The sequence below is a fragment of the Saccopteryx bilineata genome, chromosome X, assembly GCF_036850765.1.
Source record: "Saccopteryx bilineata isolate mSacBil1 chromosome X, mSacBil1_pri_phased_curated, whole genome shotgun sequence".
NCBI lineage: Eukaryota > Metazoa > Chordata > Mammalia > Chiroptera > Emballonuridae > Saccopteryx > Saccopteryx bilineata.
The window spans coordinates 130,666,267-130,686,126 of NC_089502.1; the positions used below are offsets into that span (position 1 = coordinate 130,666,267).

General features: G+C 35.8%; 1 protein-coding gene across 4 annotated transcripts in view; it reads right to left on the bottom strand.

The window, feature by feature from the left end:
* CNKSR2 (connector enhancer of kinase suppressor of Ras 2) overlaps positions 1–19,860 on the bottom strand; it is a 257,480-nt gene that overhangs the window by 80,044 nt on the left and 157,576 nt on the right. For all 4 annotated transcript variants that reach the window (XM_066248700.1, XM_066248697.1, XM_066248698.1 and 1 more), the window contains 2 exons: positions 4,388–4,477; positions 2,569–2,783 (listed from right to left, as the gene is read on the bottom strand). In XM_066248700.1, the coding sequence (XP_066104797.1) occupies positions 2,569–2,783; positions 4,388–4,477 (305 nt within the window). The remainder of the gene's footprint in view (positions 1–2,568; positions 2,784–4,387; positions 4,478–19,860) is intronic.

Genomic DNA, 19,860 nt, shown 5'->3' on the forward strand with positions numbered 1-19,860 from the left:
GAAAAAGGGAGGGAGGGAGGGAGGGAGGGAGGGAGGGAGGGAGGGAGGGAGGAAGGAAGGAAGGAAGGAAGGAAGGAAGGAAGGAAGGAAGGAAGGAAGGAAGGAAGGAAGGGGGACAAAACAAAAAAGAAAAAATTCAGTTGGGATAAATATCTGGGAATTACCACACTACAGATTCAGGACATATTAATTAAAATAGACTCTCTGATTTCTTTCCTGGAATAAACTTGCAGAAGTGAAGTTACCAGACCAAGTTCTTGATACAAGTAACTAAATAATGCTCTTTAAGAAGTGATAACCATTCATACTTCTAGATAATATTCATGATCTTTCTAATTAGCAATTTGATTCACCTTTCACTATCTTCCATAATTTAGTAACTAAAAATCCATAATATCCATCTCCCTCTTTTCCTTCCTAATACAGCCTACTCCTGTTTGGATGTGCATGACAGGGTGATGCAGGCTGAGTGTTAAAAAGTGCCTTCAATGATTTACCACTCCTCTTAGGATAAGTCCAAACTTTAGCAGTTTCCACACTCTGGGTTAAGTGGCCCTCTCCAGCCCCATCTCTCAGTACCAGCTTCCCTCTTGAACAGGCCAGCTGGCTCTTATCTTTAGAGGTTGTTCAGGCTATAACTTGTGAAAGGAACACAAGATTTTAGAGGGAGTTCAGTGTTCAGACAACATTTCTGAGTAGTGATACCAAAAGTGGTCCCCTTCATACAGCGAAGAGTGTTCATTTCAGACCGACTGCAAATATCCGTGGAAAAATAATAATGTGATTTGCCATTGAATGGAGCAGGTTTCTCCTTGAGAGGAAGAGTCTTGGGGGTATGTAACTGGGGACAGGGCGGAGGGTGGAGAACGAGCACTTAGGAGTGTGAAGTACACTCCTACTTCAACCTAAATAAATGAAAATATTTCTCTACACTCTAGTGTTTTGAGAGAGGTATAGAAGAAGTAGATGATTTAAAACATTTACTCAGAAAAGCAACTCAAGTCGAAGTTATTAAATCTTTCATACTAAAAGTTACACCTTCTACAGCAGTGACAGATTAAATTTTTTTGATACTCTGAGCATTAAGCACAGCTGTTCAAATTAGTTAAAAAGTGTAGTCCATGCTTTTTCATGGGCTCCTAATAAGGAGCTTTTAAGGGGTCCTAACAAGGAGTTCCACTTTCATGACAAACTCTTTTTTAACCAAAATGATATACAATGGGTTGATTTTGTGATTTAATGTTCTGGTTAGCAAAATCCTTAGCCTCCGCACTGCCATTGTCCTAGCTTCTCCTCACTCTCTGGCCTGGCTTCATGGTACTGCCTTCGGCCTCATACCTGTTGATCTCTGCACTGCACCCTGAGAGGTCAACAGGCCACTATCATCATGCAAGTCCCCCCTCCAGCTCAAAATTCTTCAACAGCTATTTATCACTGCAGGAAGAGCCTAAGTACTTTAACATAAATTCCTAATCTAAGCTTGCCTACTTCTCTAGGCCTATCTACTGCCATCTTTCACATGCTGTCCCTCAATATTTAACAACCACTAATTGTTAGCCATGTGAAGTCTCCAGAATATGCCATAGTCTCACACATTTGTGACACAACTCCATGTCTTCTCACAATACTGCCGCTACTCATGCCTGACCAGGTGGTTGCACAGTGGATAGAGCATTGGATTTTGTCATTTGCAAGTATGGTTGCAAGTATGGGACGCGGAGGACTAAGGTTCAAAACCCTAAGGTTGCAGGCTTGGGCCTAAAGGTTGCTGGCTTGAGCCCAAGGTCACTGGCTTGAGCAAAGGGTCACTGACTCTGGTGTAGCCCCCTGGGTCAAGGCACATATGAGAAAGCAATCAGTGAACAACTAAGGTGCTGCAACAAAGAATTGATGCTTCTCATCTCTCTCCCTTCCTGTCTGTCTGTCCTTATCTGTCCCTCTCTCTGTCTCTCTGTCTCTGTCACAGAAAAAAATACTTCTACTCATCTTTCATTCTTAATCCAAACACTCTCCATCATAAAGCCATTTTTTTACTTCCCCAGAAGGCTAAGGCCCTCCTTCTCCCAAGTTCCTCCTATACTCCTTGCACCTACCCATTGAAGCAGTCAAACTATACTGAGGCTCTTGGAATGTCTTTCTCTCCATATAATGGTGTGCTATGTCTCGCCATTTTTACCTTGAGCATTATGCTTCAAGTCTAGCAGGTTATCATTTTTAAATAAAATCAAGAATATATTAAAAATCCTATCTTCAAATGGTAAATTTTACAACTACTTATTTACTGTGTATTGTTACACTACCGACTAATCAGCTAATTATTATTCTCCATCAATTCTGAAATATTAGGTTATTTCCTTAAAAATCTAACTTGCTACCACATATGAACTCATTGAACATATCAACTGAAGAACAAATCAATAAGCCATTGTGTTTTCTTTAAGGGCATAAACTCTAAGCTTAGGAATTTCTGTGAAAAATCTGGAAACAGGATAAAAACAAATAATCTGAAATTTAGCCCAAAGAATCTCTGAATAAAAGTTGTATTATAGGGTCTGAAATTGTACTTACATGGTACATTGTGTTCTCCGGCACAGGTGTGCCCATGATGTCTTGTCTCAGTGTATCCATTTGCATACTAGGTAGCAATGAATAGTGGGTTGGGCTATTACTCTTATCACCCTTCTTTTTAGACTTCTTCCCTGTGTCTTTTTTGCTGTTTCTCTGAAACATGTATTCTTCTTGAGCAATTTTTTCATTGCTCATGTATCGGAGTAGAGAGTTTTCTATATAAAAGAGATAAATACACCAATATAAATATACAAATAGTCCAAATTTACCATGATTTACTAATTGTGGTATTAGATTTCATTTCAGAAATGTAACTTGATTTAATTTATCAAATACTTATGTAGTGGAAATATAGAGGACCTTAATTGTTTGGGATCACAGGGCAATAAGAAGTAGACAGCCTATGTATTGTATCTCCAACTTCTGTCTCTGGAACAACTATAGCAGAATCATCTGCAGAAGCTGAATCAGAAGGTCTGGGTGTATGCCTCATACAAATCTTAACAAGCTCCCCCAGGGGAATTCTGCTGAAAGTTGATGACAAACATCAACTTATGGCAGGCTAGGTGGAATTCTTGGAGACGTTAAAGCTCAAATTATAAACCAATAGTCAGGAAACTTAGTTTATAAAATCTATGCTTAAACAAATAGCCAGCACTTAGTACTTCATAAGGCTTCCCCCCCCCTCTCCTACTACCAGATGTCACTATCATAAAAGTTCCAAAAGAGTGACTCAGAGATGGCATATGATGAGTGTTTCTTTTTAAAAATATTTTTTCCTTGATTATTTCTATAAAACAAATGAAGTTAGAAACTAAAGTTTAGAAAATGGGATGAATGCATAGATGTAAAGGAATCAGGAATCTGTCAATGTTCCTGTATTTAGCAACACTTTCAGAAATGCCTGCTCCATAAAACAAGTGTTAAGAAGACTAATGAAGCAGATATTCATGCTAGCTTATCCCTATGGATAAGAGATCCCTGTGGATCTCTGCAGTCATGAAATGAATTCTGTACATTAGCTAGAAATGCGTTAAACATGTTGTGATGGAAGCTTAGAGAGCTTGGGTTTTATAAATCTTTCTTGCTTTGTTTGGATTTGTTTTAGTTTTCATCTACAACTTTATGGCTCTCAATTTCAGAAAGTGGAAGTAGCAGCATGACCCACACCCACCATATCTGCACCTGATCAAATTCCATTTTGAAGTGACTTTCAGTTGTTCTCTTTACTGCTCACCTCAATAGCAGGATAAGTGAACATAAGAACTTACTTTTGGTAGGTACTTCAAGTGTAGCCCACCCCCAAGTAAGAAGATAACCCTGAACAGCAAACAGAAGAGAAAAAAAAGCAAAGCAGTTTTTTTTCATTTCTATATTGTTTTCATTAGAGTCACTGGCCCAGTTTCCATTAGCTTTCATCAATGTGCTTCATTATTCATTTTAAGGTTGTATTAAAATAAAAGTGGTTAAGGTTGCATTGCGGACCAATGGGGACTGATCACAAACTCTATTTACTAAACTTTTATGCAGTTTCACACTTCTGACCTTATTTTCAAATATTAACTTTCAAAGAACAATCAGATAATCATTTTTACACTGTACCTATCTACCCCGAATCCCTTACAAGACATTCAGAGAAGATATCTACTTAGTAACAGATCAAGATGGTCAAATGTTGGTCTGAGTTGGTTTGGGTATACCATAAAGTCAATGACAGAATTAAGTTTTCTACTGAAGCCATAACATCCTATTTAAAGAACATTTAAAATTGCTTTCTGTTCCAACAACCCAGCCTACACTGAAATTCTAGAACACTTACCTCTTCTACTATCTCTCTTCATCTTATTTGGATCTTCATAGTCCCCCACCCAATTATATTCCACTGGCATAGAAATAGGTCGTAGCTTGCCTAAACACAGAGAACAAAATTCACATCACATTGTTTTTCTTCCCCGTGTCCGCTTAAACTTACACTGATTTTTAGCGACAGTCTGCAAAACACACTCACTCATATGCAACGTTATGGTTGGCATTTGTGTAGATGAAAAATGTGTGTGTTTTGAGCCAGAAGGTGAAACTGCCTGTGGCAATGGGCCAGATAATAATTCAAACATAAGGTACTTTTTGTAAATAATAAAGAACGGTCTAGGTTTGCTCTCCTAGGAGCTGCAGACTTTGAGGGTGGTCCTTTACAAAGACAGTCATTATTTTAATGATTTTTACTTCATTTTCAGTAACTGGATCTCTGTCTTATTCCCCAGAGCCCACATGTCTATATCTTGATAGTCAATCTCCAAGACAGTAGCCTTTGTCTTTAACCTGCCTGCCAAGACATTAACCCATTGTTTCATGTTGGAACACCACAATGCTATCTTCTCAGCTTTAGGCCCTCCGACCTCCGAACTCCTCTGAATACTATACATTTTGGATACCACCAATGCTTCAGCAATATGTCTAGATTCTCTTTGAAGGCTTATACCTGGGTCTTCCCTGAACATCTCTATTGTTATTGTGAATAAGTAATTCTAGTTTACAGAGTCAGGTATTCACTGCTGGGCCTATGTTATTTCCCTCTGGGTCTATATTCTTACTAAACAACATTTTACTTGAGCAAGCACAATCCATGGCATATATTTCAAAGATAACTTTTGGGTGAGGCTATAGTGTATTATTTTTGATCAACTTGAAATCTTGAAGCAAAAACAGCTAAAAAAATTAAACAAAAATTTAAAAAGGATACCGAGCACAATGTATGGCATGCAATAGTTGCTTAATAAGTTTTGACCAATGTCACCTTGTTAAATTTAATTGTCTAAATAAATTAATTAATTAAAAAGTTTTGAACAAATGCAAAGCAAAGACTCACACAGGATTGGATAATAGTAATGATGATGATGATCATGATCATGATAACAATCATAACACATATATCATTTACCACCATGTCACATATTGTCTAAGGGTTTTAAAATTACTAAATTGTTTAATCCTTATAATTGTAAAAAATACCCTATCATTATCTTAATTTATTAGAAGGTATGTAACTTGCCCAAGGACACACAGTTTGTAAGTGTGTAGTACCAGGGTTCAAACTCAAGCAGTCAAATACCACTTCTGCCTTAATTCTTGGTGACTTCAAGATTCAGTTTCTAATATTCTGGCCTCACAGATTCGTGAGGGTTTCTCTTCTATGCATGCCCATAGTCATATGCTTAATCTTGGCATCTGCAAAGGCTGTAATCCTTCCCAGCATTCCATTTGGCAACTACCACCTTCTGTATTTCTAGCATACCCCTTTAGCACTCCAAGTCCAATGATCCTTCCTCCTTTGATCTCAAATTTTCCCACCTTCCAATACCACTTAGTCCCCATATGTCTTCTTTACTTCCTTCCTTGCCCAGTTAAATTTACAATCAATTACTCTGACCAGTCCATGTATTTAAAAAGATTCTGTTAGGAGACTTATAATTCTGTTCTTAAGGAAAAATGTAAACCTTATGACTTTTTATTCCATACATCGATACAGTTTATTTAGTATATTTTGCTAAGCTCTTTGAAAATATGAGAATGAGCTAGACATGATAAAATTATCGAGACAAAAAAAGCAGTGTTTATTTAATGGCTTCCTTTCAAGGTGTGCTAAAAACCTTATAAACAATCACCTAAGATTTCAAAGTTCTCACGGAGTAGATCTTTACACTTTTACAAAGGGAATTTGGGTGAGTTGATGCAGGTCAGTATATTCTGCTCAATGGGGAGAGGGGAGAGGTTTTAGGAAAGGTACCCTTTTATTATGTCTATTCAACTTCTTTGCAGAATCAGTCCTCCAGATTTGCAATGTTCTGCATGCAGTATTGTGAAACTTTTCTTAATAATCTGCTTTTTTAAAAAAATAAAATAAACTCCATTTCACCACTGAAACTGAAGCAGTTAACAGCTCTAATACTGTTTCTACTTGTCGCCAAGAAAACCTTTGAAAAGTGAAATATCCTATAAATAAGCCATTGTTGTTACTTGCTCTATATGTTACACACACACACACACACACACACACACACACACTAATTTGATACTTTTTGAAGAACTGATTGGTTGTTTGGAGTCAAATATGCACACAAAAACAAGAAGAAACATACTTCACATAAAGAATATAAAATACATCACGGCATTCATTGTATTTTGGGCTGTCTTCTTTGATACTGTCATGGAGCTAAGTCACTGGGCCATGTACTTAAGCTTTGATATGTCTGCTTATATCATTAACCATAAAACAAAATTTGCAGAAGATTTAAAAATATACTTTTTATGGGATAATTTTTAATAGAAGTAATACAAAATTGAGGAAGAAGTGTATTGAATTAGATAAAGAATTGAGATAAAAAGTTCTAATTAAAATGTACTTTTGGAGGACATCAAGTTTTTACCTTTACTAGTTAGAAAGTTATGAATTTAGCAATGCACATCAACATATTTTTTAAAAAACTCAAGTACATATGCATTGAGTAATAAATAATGTTGCTTATAAGCATTGCTCTTTTTATAAGTTTTTAATGTGATAAAATACTGAAATAAACAAAACAGTTGAAGTAATAACACAAGTAACATTCAGAGATAAGTAGCAGTCCTTGGCAAACTGGAAAACAGACAATGGCTTAAATTATTTCTCATTCCAAATATACAGATCTTTGTAGCTTAAAATGTCTGCCACTGCATATAAATAGCAGCATTTTAATTTCATAAGATAGCAAAGTTCAAATGGAAAAAAGAACTTTAACATTTGAGGCTGAAGTGCTTTTGGTAAAGAAAAAAGAGGATTATCGTTAGATTTAAATCAAATGTACAGTATTATTAATATATGCAAAGTATTTTTAAAGACTTATGAAGTTAAATGTATCTGACTCATTCCTATGTAAATATACATAAATTAATAGTAGCTCCCTTAGCTCTTTCCTAGTGCCTTGGTATATATGATCCTTACTGTATTGTAGCTGTCTGTTGATAGTTTGTTTTACTTTTTGGCAGAAATCAGGTCTTATATCTTTGCTATGAATGTTCCTGGTGAAGGCTTTGACCCAGAGCAGGTATTCATTAAATTTCTTTTAAGTGCTTGAATGGAAGGGTGCTAGACATTAGAGATATCCCAAATACTGGGTTGTTCACTGGATTGCTCACTGGATCCTAGTCCCTCTCACCTCCTCAAGGGCATATCTTGAGTAATCTCCCCTTCTTTCTCCTGCAGCACCAATTTTTCCCTTTCTACCCAATGATTCCATTAGTATAAAAACAGGCTGTAATTTCCCCTGTGTTTTAAAAAAACAACTCTCTTTATCCAAAAACCACTATTCAACTACCACCTTATTTCTTCGCTCTCCTGTACAAAAAACACCTTAAAAGCCTCATTTATATTCTCAGTCTCCTCCCTCTCCTCCTATTTTTCTAGCTTTACTGAGATATGACTAACAAAAATGTCATATAAAATCATGTACATGATTTTTAAGGTACACAGTGTGATGATTCAATGTGCAATGATCACCACAATCAAATTAATACATCCTTCACCTCATATAGTTATTGTATTTGGTGTATGTATGTGGTAAGAACACAATTTTTAGTTTTTTAGCAAATTTCAAGTATACAAGGAAAAACATTATGGTGGTTCCCTAAAAAATTAAATATAGACCTACCATATGACCCAGCAACCTTACTTCTTGGGTATATGCCCAAAGCATATAAAATTAGTATCTCAAAGAGACATCTGCATTCTTATGTTCATTGTAGCATTATTCACAATAGCTAAGATATGTAGACAACCTAAGTGTCCAACAATGGATGAATGGATAAAGAACATGTGGTATTTGTAAACAATGGGATAATATTCAGCCTAAAAGAAGGAAATCCTGCCATTTGTGACAACACAGAGGGCCCTGAAGGATACTGTGGTAAGTGAAATAAGCCAAACACAGAAAGACAAATTCTGTATGATCTCGCTTATATCTGGAATCTCCTCCTCTGCCGTGAACCTTCTCTAGAGAAATTATTTCCCCCACAACATCATCAAAACTGTTACTGTCAAGGTCATTAGCTCCTCCATGTTGCTAAGTCTACTAGACAATTCTTAGAACCCTTGAATTTGTTGATTTATCTGCAGGGTTTGACACAGAGGATTACTTCCTTCTTCAAACAGTTTTTTAATCTGGTACCCAGGACACTGTCCTTCCCTGATTTTCCTCTCCTCTTAGATTTACATGCATCCTTCAGAGCTAAGCAGAAATGTCATTTCCTCAGGGAACCTCTCCTTGACCTATTATTCTAGGTTGGATTTCTCTGTATTTGTCCCTATTGTAGTTTTTCTCCATAGCATGCCAGTTATAGTAAAAAAGGTATATATTACATTATTTGCTTGATTCGTTCCCCTTCTAGAAATTTCTCTGTTGTTTAGTATGGTGTCTCTAGCACTTAGCATAGTGTTTTAAACATAGTAAATGCTTAATATTTCTTGACTGATTACTCTCTAAGAAAATTATCACAGAACCTTCCTCATACATTGAACCCCAAAATGTCCAAGCTATACTGCCAGTTTCTATTTTCATAGTTTCCTTCTTTTTCCTTCCTGTCAATTTTCTGTTCTCCTTCTACTGACTTTCCCGCCCCCTTCCTTCCCTCCCTCCCTTACTTCTAAGGTAGTGTGTCAACCTGACTAACCCTCTACATTTTTCTAACAAACTGAGCCCGAGAAAGCTGTTTGGTAATGAAGTCAGAAGTAGATGCCTTGCCTCCTAATCTCTTACTTATAAACATTCCAAAATTAACCGTGCTCGCTTCGGCAGCACATATACTAAAAATTAACCTACCCGGGGTGCCTATTGAAATACTACTGATTTGGTGCCTTTTTTGATTGTATCCTTTTAAAAACTCTCTCCCAAAACATGGTAAAATCATTAAGTTTCAGGGTGATAAACAGCACCTGATAAACAATATTCTCTCTTACAGTTGCCAAATGTTGAAAATGGCTGCAGAAAAATTTAAGTCTGACATACCCTTTAATGCTGACAAAAAAGCGTTTTCTACAGTCTAAGAAAAAAAATACATACACACACATATACACATCTGTTCTGAATAATTTAGCCAATATTTTGATGAAAATGACTATAGTAAGGAATGTTAAGCTACAAGTATGCCACATGCACCCATCAAACTTCCCACATTCCAGACAGAAAAATTACTTTCAGATGGTTGACTGCATTTCTAGGAAAACATCCCAAGGTTATTTAAGGTAGAAAACCACACACTGAAAGAGGAATAAAGCTGACTGGAAAGCCAGTACATTTTTAAGGATAAAAGCAACATATCTTGAATTAATAAAATAAGTAAGAATGGGCATTTTTTTTTATCTTTATGGCCATATTTTTAAAACAGCTACCACTTGTTTGTGTATTTTCCTATAAGTGATCCAGACTTTAATGGGGAGTAACAGGAACATTTTGAAAAGCATCAAAAATCATATGGACCTGGAGAGCATTATGCTAAGTGAAATTAAGTCAGTCAAAGACATATACAATATGATTTTACTCATATGTGGAATCTAACGAACAAAATAAACTAACAAAAAGCATTGTTCACAGTGGCCAGGACATGGAAACAACCAAAAAGCCCATCAATAGATGACTGGATAAAGAAGATGTGGCACATATACACTATGGAATACTACTCAGCCATAAGAAATGATGACATCGGATCATTTATAGCAAAATGGTGGGATCTTGATAACATTATACGAAGTGAAATAAGTAAATCAGAAAAAAACAAGAACTACATGATTCCATACATTGGTGGAACATAAAAATGAGACTAAGAGACATGGACAAGAGTGTGGTGGTTACCAGGGGTGGGGGGGGGAGGGAGGACATGGGAGGGAGGGAGGGAGAGAGTTAGGGGGAGGGGGAGGGGCACAGAGAACTAGATAGAGGGTGACGGAGGACAATCTGACTTTGGGCGAGGGGTTTGCAACATAATTTGATGACAAAATAACCTAGACATGTTTTCTTTGAATATATGTACCCTGATTTATTAATGTCATCCCATTACCATTAATAAAAATTTATTAAAAAAAAAAAAAGAAATAAGTAAATCAGAAAAAACCAGGAACTGCATTATTCCATATGTAGGTGGGACATAAAAGTGAGACTAAGAGACATTGATAAGAGTGTGGTGGTTACGGGGGGAGGGGGGAGAGGGAGAGGGAAAGGGGAGGGGGAGAGGCACAAAGAAAACTAGATAGAAGGTGACAGAGGACAATCTGACTTTGGGGGATGGGTATGCAACATAATTGAATGACAAGATAACCTGGACATGTTATCTTTGAATATATGTATACTGATTTATTGATGTTGCCCATTAAAAAAAAAAGAAAGACTCACAGATAAAGAGTAGACTGACAGCTGTCAGAGGGAAGGGGGACTGAGGGACTGGGTGAAAAAGTGAGGGGATTAAGCACACAAGAAAAAGACCTCATAGATACAGACAGCATGGTGATTACCAGAGGGGAAGGAGAGAGGGGGGAGGTGTCAGATAGTATAGGGAGGAATAAGTGGTGACAGAAGACCTGACTTGGGGTGATGAACACACAATACAATATACAAATGATGTATTATAGAATTGTACACCTGAAATCTATATAATTTTATTAATGAATGTCACCCCAATGAATTCAATACAAAAATAAGTTGGAGCGTTATTCCAGTGTGGAGGTTGTTGGTTTGATTCTTGGTCAGGGCACATACTGGAGCAACTTGATGTCTCTCTCTATTTCTCTCTCAAAATAAATAAATAAATAAATAAATAAGTAAACAAACAAATAAATGGAACTTTTAATATTTGATTCCATGGCTAATTATATTTTGAACCAAAATATCTTTTGTCAACATTCTACCAAGAGAACAAATCTGCAATATACATTGTGGTTTGGAAAGGCAGCTTTTTCTTAGTTGAAATGCTGCCAGTATGCATAAAGATAATTCTACAATAGAGGTGTGTGGGAGGACTGGGAAGGATTCAGATGATTTAAATACTGTCTAAGTAGCAAAAGATTTCTAGGTCCTCCTCTAAGTGGGCAACAAAATGAGCAATGTTAATGTACTTTGCCCCTTGCTGTGCTCAGCAATAGATGTGGACAAGAAAGAAGACATAGACACTTAAGTATTACTTGGTTGAAAACATACTGTTTTAAGGTTCAATAACTACAAATTAAAGCAATCTCTTTTTTAAAAAATATCTTAGTAAAGCAGTGTCTTTAAAATCTTAACATACTGAAGACAGTAACCCTTTCTCATGGAAAGTAAGAAAGGAAAGGATTTAAGACCATCAGCTGAAGACTGTCAATTGAAATAAACAAAGTGACATCTTATAATAACTTTATAATTCCTTTTACATATTTTTTCTCATTCAGATCATGTTAATCAGTGAAGCTAGCAAGAAAGGTAGAGATGAAAAACCTTAAGACACACCAAAGTTAATTTCTCAGGATTTCACTGATAATCAGTGTTGGAGTCAGCCCATGTCTTTCTATCCCAGTGCTCTTTGTACTACATTAGTTTCACTCAGTGATGACTTGAAGACCATAGCATTTACAGAAAAATCCAATTAATTTTTATTTAAAAAAATTTGATGCATGTATGATTACTATTTTTTCTTAAGTGTCCTCCTAGTCAGTTTGCAACTCTTGCAAAAAAATTTCTTGAAAGTTTGCTGAAGACTAATGAAGTATTAGAACATAAACTGTGAAGGTAACTGTATTTGTTGTCCATCCCTTCATAAAGATGGAACAAATTGGTTTGACATGCACGTTACTTCTAAAACAATGCTAGATTGTCATTTCCATCCATTTAAATGGCTGTATATTGTTTTAATTAGTTGCTCTAATGTCTTTAGTCATTAAGGTAATCAGTGTGCAATTTTCAGTCATCTCTTCTTTTATAAGATTGGATATAACACTTGACACTCCCTATCCTCCTCAGGGATTTATTTCTTCTGTGATTTCTGGCACATTGTCCCAGTGATACCAGTGATTCTACAGCAACCTGGAGTACAGAACACTGTGCAGGAATCCTTCAGTTAGGATGAATTACTTGAGTTGGGATTTTTATCACGAATAATATTTACTCTAGAAAATGGCTTTTCTGCAAGATAAAAATGAAGATGACATTCAACAAGCCGTCTGTTGGGGCAGGCTTCAATTTAAGATAAACCTTCTGGTTTTCCAAATGCTTATTTGTAAGTCAGTTGTTTGGAACTTGAAATACAAAGAAAATTTATCACTGGTATATGGGTCTTTAAAAGGAGCTGCCAAAGTCTCAGCATTTTCCAAAATATATTCCATCAAACATTAGTTCTGTTGAAAGGTTAATAAATATTTTGTGAGCAAAACCAAAAAAGATTCAATGTATTGTACAAATACGTTTGGGAAACAATAAACTAACCTGAATTCAACAAGACTTGAAAACCCTTTAGTATGCTAATGTTACTTGTTAATTTCCAAGAGGGGAATAAAATACGCACAGTTTCTCAATCTGATTTAACCACAAAATCTCTTCCTTTCATAAAGATTCTCTTTCAGAACTAGTAATATGAAGAACATATTTAGGAAAATGCTGGATTATTTAAACCAGCATTTAAACATTGTGATTTGAGAGCTAACACTAACCACTCCATTTAAATTTTACCTAGCTCCCATTTATTACATTTTTTTTTCCATAGGGAAAAATGCATTCTGATTTCAACTAGGGACCATGGGCCCCCTCATGTTCCAGGGTTTGTCATGATTAGGTTTTCTATTTTAGAGCTCATCCCAGATACACACAAACTTATACTACTTCTGCCCATAGAATATGGTAAGTGTGAATAAATGTTGGTCTATCTTTCCAGGACTTCCTAAATTCTTCAAATAAAAACAAAAGGGCAATTGGTCCTGTGTAATACAATGGCTCTTTGATTTCCTAGTCATATTTATCTGCTTCTATATTCAATTTGCCTGAAGTTTATTCTTCTTAAATTAGCTAGGGTTTCTCAACAGTAGCACTTGCCATTTTGGATGGGATCTTTTTTGTTCATGTGTGTGTTTGTTTGTTTTTAATTGAGCATTGTAGGATATATAAATGACATCCTGGACCTCTCCCCTAGATGCCTGTAGCACTCCACCCTCAGTTATGACAACTATAAATATCCTTTGAAATTGCCAAATGTGTTCTGAGGGGGGCAATCCTGACCCCAGTTGGAAATCACTGAGTAAGACTATTTCCACTTTTGACTTTCCCATCTTTTTTCTAAGTACCGATTTGGTTTGTTAATCTTTCCATTTTTTCTACATATTAATACTCTGAAACTTTATGAAAACGTTTTTTTTTCTTAATCTTACTGTTGACCCATTATCTAGTATCTTCCATTTCTTTCAGGGTGAGCTCTTCTTGCCAGGTTTCACTTCTTTAAAAGAATCCAACTATTTTACTTATAAGTTATTCTCTCTCCATCTATCTTTTAGCAATTAATCTTAAACCTCAACAACATGTAGGATCTGAATTCTTTTCAGAATTCTGATGCTACAAGGTTATAACAAGGCTCTTTTGGAAATGAGCTAGAAATTTCCATAATTGAACTTAAAAAAAAACAACAACAACAGCTTGTTTCAGGGCAGTTTCTAGTGTTATTAGCTATTTGGATGCTCTTTCTATTTTTAAAAACCAAACCAAAGAAAAGGAAAAACTCTATTAATGTTTCTTTTAAATGATATAATTTGAATGGCTAGTTATTGAGTAGGTAGAGGGACCAAATTGAGGAAGAACTTGCAGCTCTTTTTCCGTTTATTAAGCCCCTCCATAGGAAATAAAAAAGTGTTAATTTAATTCATCAGCATTTGCTAATCTTAGGGACATTTCATTTACATGTAAGCATTAATTTGTTATGCCATTTAGGCAGCATTTCTTGAGCACTTTCTACAAGGCAAGAACAGTGCTAAGTATTTGACATACATTATATCTCATCTAATTCTCATAAAAACACTGAATAGTATTGCTATCCCATTTTACAGATAAAGAAACAAAAACATAATGAGGTTAAGGCTTAAGTTCAAGGTCAACCAGTTATTAAAGGCCAACCTGTGACACCAAATTCAAGTCTATATGACCTCAAAACTCATGCTCTGCTATTTCTATCAGTAAAATTACACAAATTAAGAGTCTTCCCTAGGTGATTACTCTAATTTTTACATTAGGAACAGACTATTTTCTATTTCTATGCCAAAATATTGCTGAACTACTTTTCCATCAAATATATGGTTCCTTATCATCAGCTTCACATTCAAAATTATTTTATTACTCTAACCAATATGCAGTCTTTATTAAAAATATTAGATAAATCCAAAGGAATAGAATTTCTGTAAGTAGAGTATATATCTCATATTTCTGCATTTTTGATTCACTGATTTATATTTTTATGGTTCAGTCTTTATTAAATATATTAGATAAATCCAAAGGAATAGAATTTCTGTAAGTAGAGTATATATCTCATATTTCTGCATTTTTGATTTGCTAATTTATATTTTTATGGTTCAGTCTTTATTAAATATATTAGATAAATCCAAAGGAATAGAATTTCTGTAAATAGAGTATATATCTCATATTTCTGCATTTTTGATTAACTAATTTATATTTTTATGGTTCATTCTGCTTTCAAAGTGATATATTTTATATGAACACAGAAATTTTTTTGTGGTTAGAATCCTATTTTCTTTTCTCTCCAGCATAACAGATAAATGACAGCTGAACTTTTACCTGATAAACAGGGTAATTTATATTCAAAATTCATAGGAAAGAAGCAGGCTTGTATTTAAAAATCAGTAAGTGTGAATGTATTATGTATACTTAATACTTTAAGAAATGTTTGAAATAATGCTATTAATTATAATTTAACAGCCAAAAAGATAGAATAAAGTCATAAGACTAAGAGAAAGGAGGTGTTGAAGTATGATAATAGAACCTGCAACCTACAGACATTATTCTCACTTCACATTCATAAAACTCAATTTACACTATCATTGTCCATAAACCCTCCATATGCTGTAAGTCATTTGCTATTCATGTGGAAAGAAGATACACAGTACTTGGTTTTTGAGTAGAAAATGTTCAGGTATGATATTATAGAAATTAATTTTTCTCAATACACAATATGCACAGATAATATTACGAGGAGTATTTTGAAAACACTGGTTTTGTGTGTATTCAAGTGCTTTTTGTGAGGTCTTGGATTTTCAATAAAACAGAAGAGGTCTGAATTCCTTCAAACCAATACTATTCTGTGATATTATTTCTAAAAATATGTTTTCCTTGTATTCTTACAAAACATGACTACTCTTGGCCACAAAGGGACTCTGCCAACTATGTCTATGTATAGCAGGTTCCTGTGCATAGAAATGTGCTTTGATGGTGTACAGCAAGCAAAGGAGTACCTTCCCAGAGAACAGGGAAAGCTGGTGTGAAATATTACCATATTGAGAAGTTGCCAAACAAGAGATGTCATGAAATTTGAACCTTTGCCTTTGAAACATAAGCAGATGAGATCAAATACTATAGTTAAAGTGATTTAATGCTATCATTTCCCTTTTTTATTGTCACATTCAAGTTTCTTTTTTTGTGTGACAGAAACAGAGAGAGAGACAAGGAGAGGGACAGACAGGGACAGAAAAACAGGAAGGGAGAGAGAGGAGAAGCATCCATTCTTCACTGTGGCACCTTAGCTGTTCATTGATCACTTTCTCATCTGTGCCTTGATGGGGGGGGAGAGGCTACAGCAGAGTGAGTGACCCTTTGCTCAAGTCAGTGATCTTGGGCTCAATCCAGTTATCTTGGACTTCAAGCCAACAACCTTTGGGCTCAAGCCAGTGACCATGGAGTCATGTCTATGATCCCATGCTCAAGCCAGTGGCTCCATGCTCAAGCTGGTGAGTCCTAGCTCAAGCCAGCTGAGCCTGCGTTCAAACTGGAGACCTCAGGGCTTCAAATCTGGGTCCTCTGCATCCCAGTCTGACACTCCATCCACTGCGCCACTGTCTGGTCAGGCTAGACTCATAATCTTAACTATAAACCTCTTTGAGTAATATGGAAAGTTACCATATTTCCCCATGTATAAGACGCTCTCATGTATAAGATGCACCTTAATTTTGGGGCCCGAAATTTGAAAAAAAAAAGTATTACATAGTTATTGAACTCAAGTATTAGTCATTATAAAATTCATAGAACTCCTCATCACTGTCAAAACTCCCATCCATTAGCTTGTCTTCATCTGTATCTGATAACGAATCACTGTCTTCAACAATGAGCACAAAACAAGTGCAAAAAAGCAGGAAATGCAACTAAAATCTACAACCATTGTATAAACCACACCCAGTTTTTAGACCCCAAAATTTTTGAAAAAAGGTGTGTCTTATACATGGGGAAATACGGTAAATAGGAGAATACTGATGACTAAGTTCACATACTTCGTGATAAGAGTATTTATGACCAAGACCTAAGTTGAACACTGTAGAAAGAACTAAAGGATTTATATATATACTGCATTTTCAGGTATCACACAAGTGCTGACACATTAAAGTACTGTCATTTCCAAAAAGTATCAATTGTGAACCATTTTTTACTTTAGGTTTTTTTGCAATATATTTCAGCAGGATTATGTATTTTCATTTTTATTATTTTTGAATCCAAGAGAAAATTGTTACACTTGGGGTCCATGTAATGGGACTGCTTTATAGGTTAAAAAGTCATCATCAATTACTGCTTATGAAGGTTTGAAGTAATTTGTATTGGGGGCTTTAGGGTCCAGGCTGAGACATTTGTATGAACCCTTAGATAGCAGACCTAGGTTTGAGAGGGTGCCAGGTATCTGGTGGGAATAATTGCCATTTAGAAACCCTGGATGATGACTATTCGTCATTTAAAACTCAGCATAAATGTCACTGCTATTTATGAGATTTCCCAGCTTTGGCTCTTGGGCTACTGCAGAACCTTGTTCACACATTCCTACTCACCTAAAGTGACTGCAATGTATCTCTATTTTTTTCTTCTCTCTGGGTTATGATAGCCTTCCAGGGAAGACTTATGTTTTATTCACTTTTGCATCCCCAGTGCCTGCCTGGCTGACTTTATGTGCACAACAAATATTAGCTGAATAAGTTAACAAATGAGCTAATCTGGGGGGAAATTATGGCTACTAATTCATGTATGTGACAGGTAAGTTCTATTACTTAAGATCTGATTTTTTAAAAGGCAAATACATTAAACTTCTAGTTACCCAAATGACCTTCAGGCTGTGCCAGGGAATCTCCACTGACATATCTATAAGTATCTTAACTAAAGGACCAGATTATATTTCATGTACAAAAGGTAAAAAACAAACAAAAAACCTTTCAGGATCAAAAGTAAAAGAACTGTTCTTTTGTTCAATTCCTTATCCCTCTTTCATAATATATATACACACATACACACACACATACACACTTCTTTTCTCCTAACTTGTTTACAAAAATATATGAAATGTCTTTACGATATCTTTATTTTTTAAAATTTAAGTAGTATTCTATTTTATTGGGAGAGATATGATTTGTTTAAACTGTGGCCTGAAGGGACTAATATATATTTTAATAAAGCTATCAGTGTTTATTGCTGACTAAAATTTCCTCTTAAATTAAACATTCTTATCTTCTTTAACATAAGTAGAAAATAGCCAGAAAATTCTGGGACATAAAGAAAGGAGAGTTGATATATATTGCTGACTATCTAATAATAGGTATTCAATAAGCACTTGGAGAATGAATGAATAAAAATTAAAAAAAAGTCTTATGTGATGGGGCAGGGTTAGGGATGATGAAGATGGTAGGCTTCTGTACTGAAAAGAAGGGGGAAAAAAGCCAAGCTGCAAATATGTTTAAATTATGACAGTTCAAAACAGTCCCACCAGAGAAGTATAATTGAGGAGCTCCACTAGAAAACATCATTGCTTATTCTTATGATAAAAAGCACTTGTTCACAGAATAACACAAAGGAAGATTAGCATGGTTCCTATTCCTCAGAATCATTTTGAACACAATTTTTCATACATAATTATTACCAATAAGCTGTAAGAGAATAAGGCATGTGCACTAAAGTAAGTAAAGACCAATATATTAGGACCACAGGAGGAAGGCATTTGGTCATGGTGAACAAGTAAAGGGGACAGGTAGAAAGAGAATGTTAAAAATAACTTTCCTTCTGCTCAGTTCCCAATGATCAAGTCTGTACTAATCAGCAAGGATCCTGTTCTTCCCCAAGTGTACGTTCATCACTAAAAATGATTGGTTTGAAAACTGGAACTGGAGTAGCATAGACTTCCAATTAAATCCATTCATTCTTGCAACAAGACGAGAGGCTTTATTCACTACTTTAACTTTAGGCAACTTGCTCTGCCAATATTTCAGCTACACTATATGAATTTTAAGTGTTTGTGACTGAGTTCCTTTCTTGATCATGCATAGAAAAATAGGAGTCAAAGATAATAAAACCCTAGGGACATGATCATTCTAGGCCCATCTTTGCTTTAAATACAGTATGTCCTTCCTATTTAAAACCCACTTCTGGGTTCGATTCCCGGCCAGGGCACACAGGAGAAGCGCCCATTTGCTTCTCCACCCCTCCGCCGCGCCTTCCTCTCTGTCTCTCTCTTCCCCTCCCGCAGCCAAGGCTCCATTGGAGCAAAGATGGCCCGGGCGCTGGGGATGGCTCTGTGGCCTCTGCCTCAGGCGCTAGAATGGCTCTGAATGCAGCAGAGCGACGCCCCAGATGGGCAGAATATTGCCCCCTGGTGGGCAGAGCGTCGCCCCATGGTGGGCGTGCCGGGTGGATCCCCGGTCGGGCGCATGCGGGAGTCTGTCTGACTGTCTCTCCCTGTTTCCAGCTTCAGAAAAATGAAAAAAAATAAAATAAAACCCACTTCTACTCAACTTTTGCAGCTTCCTAAAAAAACACAAATATGGGGATGAGATTTTCCCCAGAAAAGTCCATTTAAAGATTTTTTTTAATTCCTGAGGAACTAGGAGATAATTTTCAAAATAAATAATGCTAACAATTTTCATTTTAGAAAATGGAAACAAAAACCTTGAGTTATTCCAACTAGACAACATGTGACACACAAAGATTAAAAGTACATGTAATGCAGAAAGGTTTCCATACATCATTAATGAGCTAAAAATGCTACCCTACTGTTTTTGCTTACTTT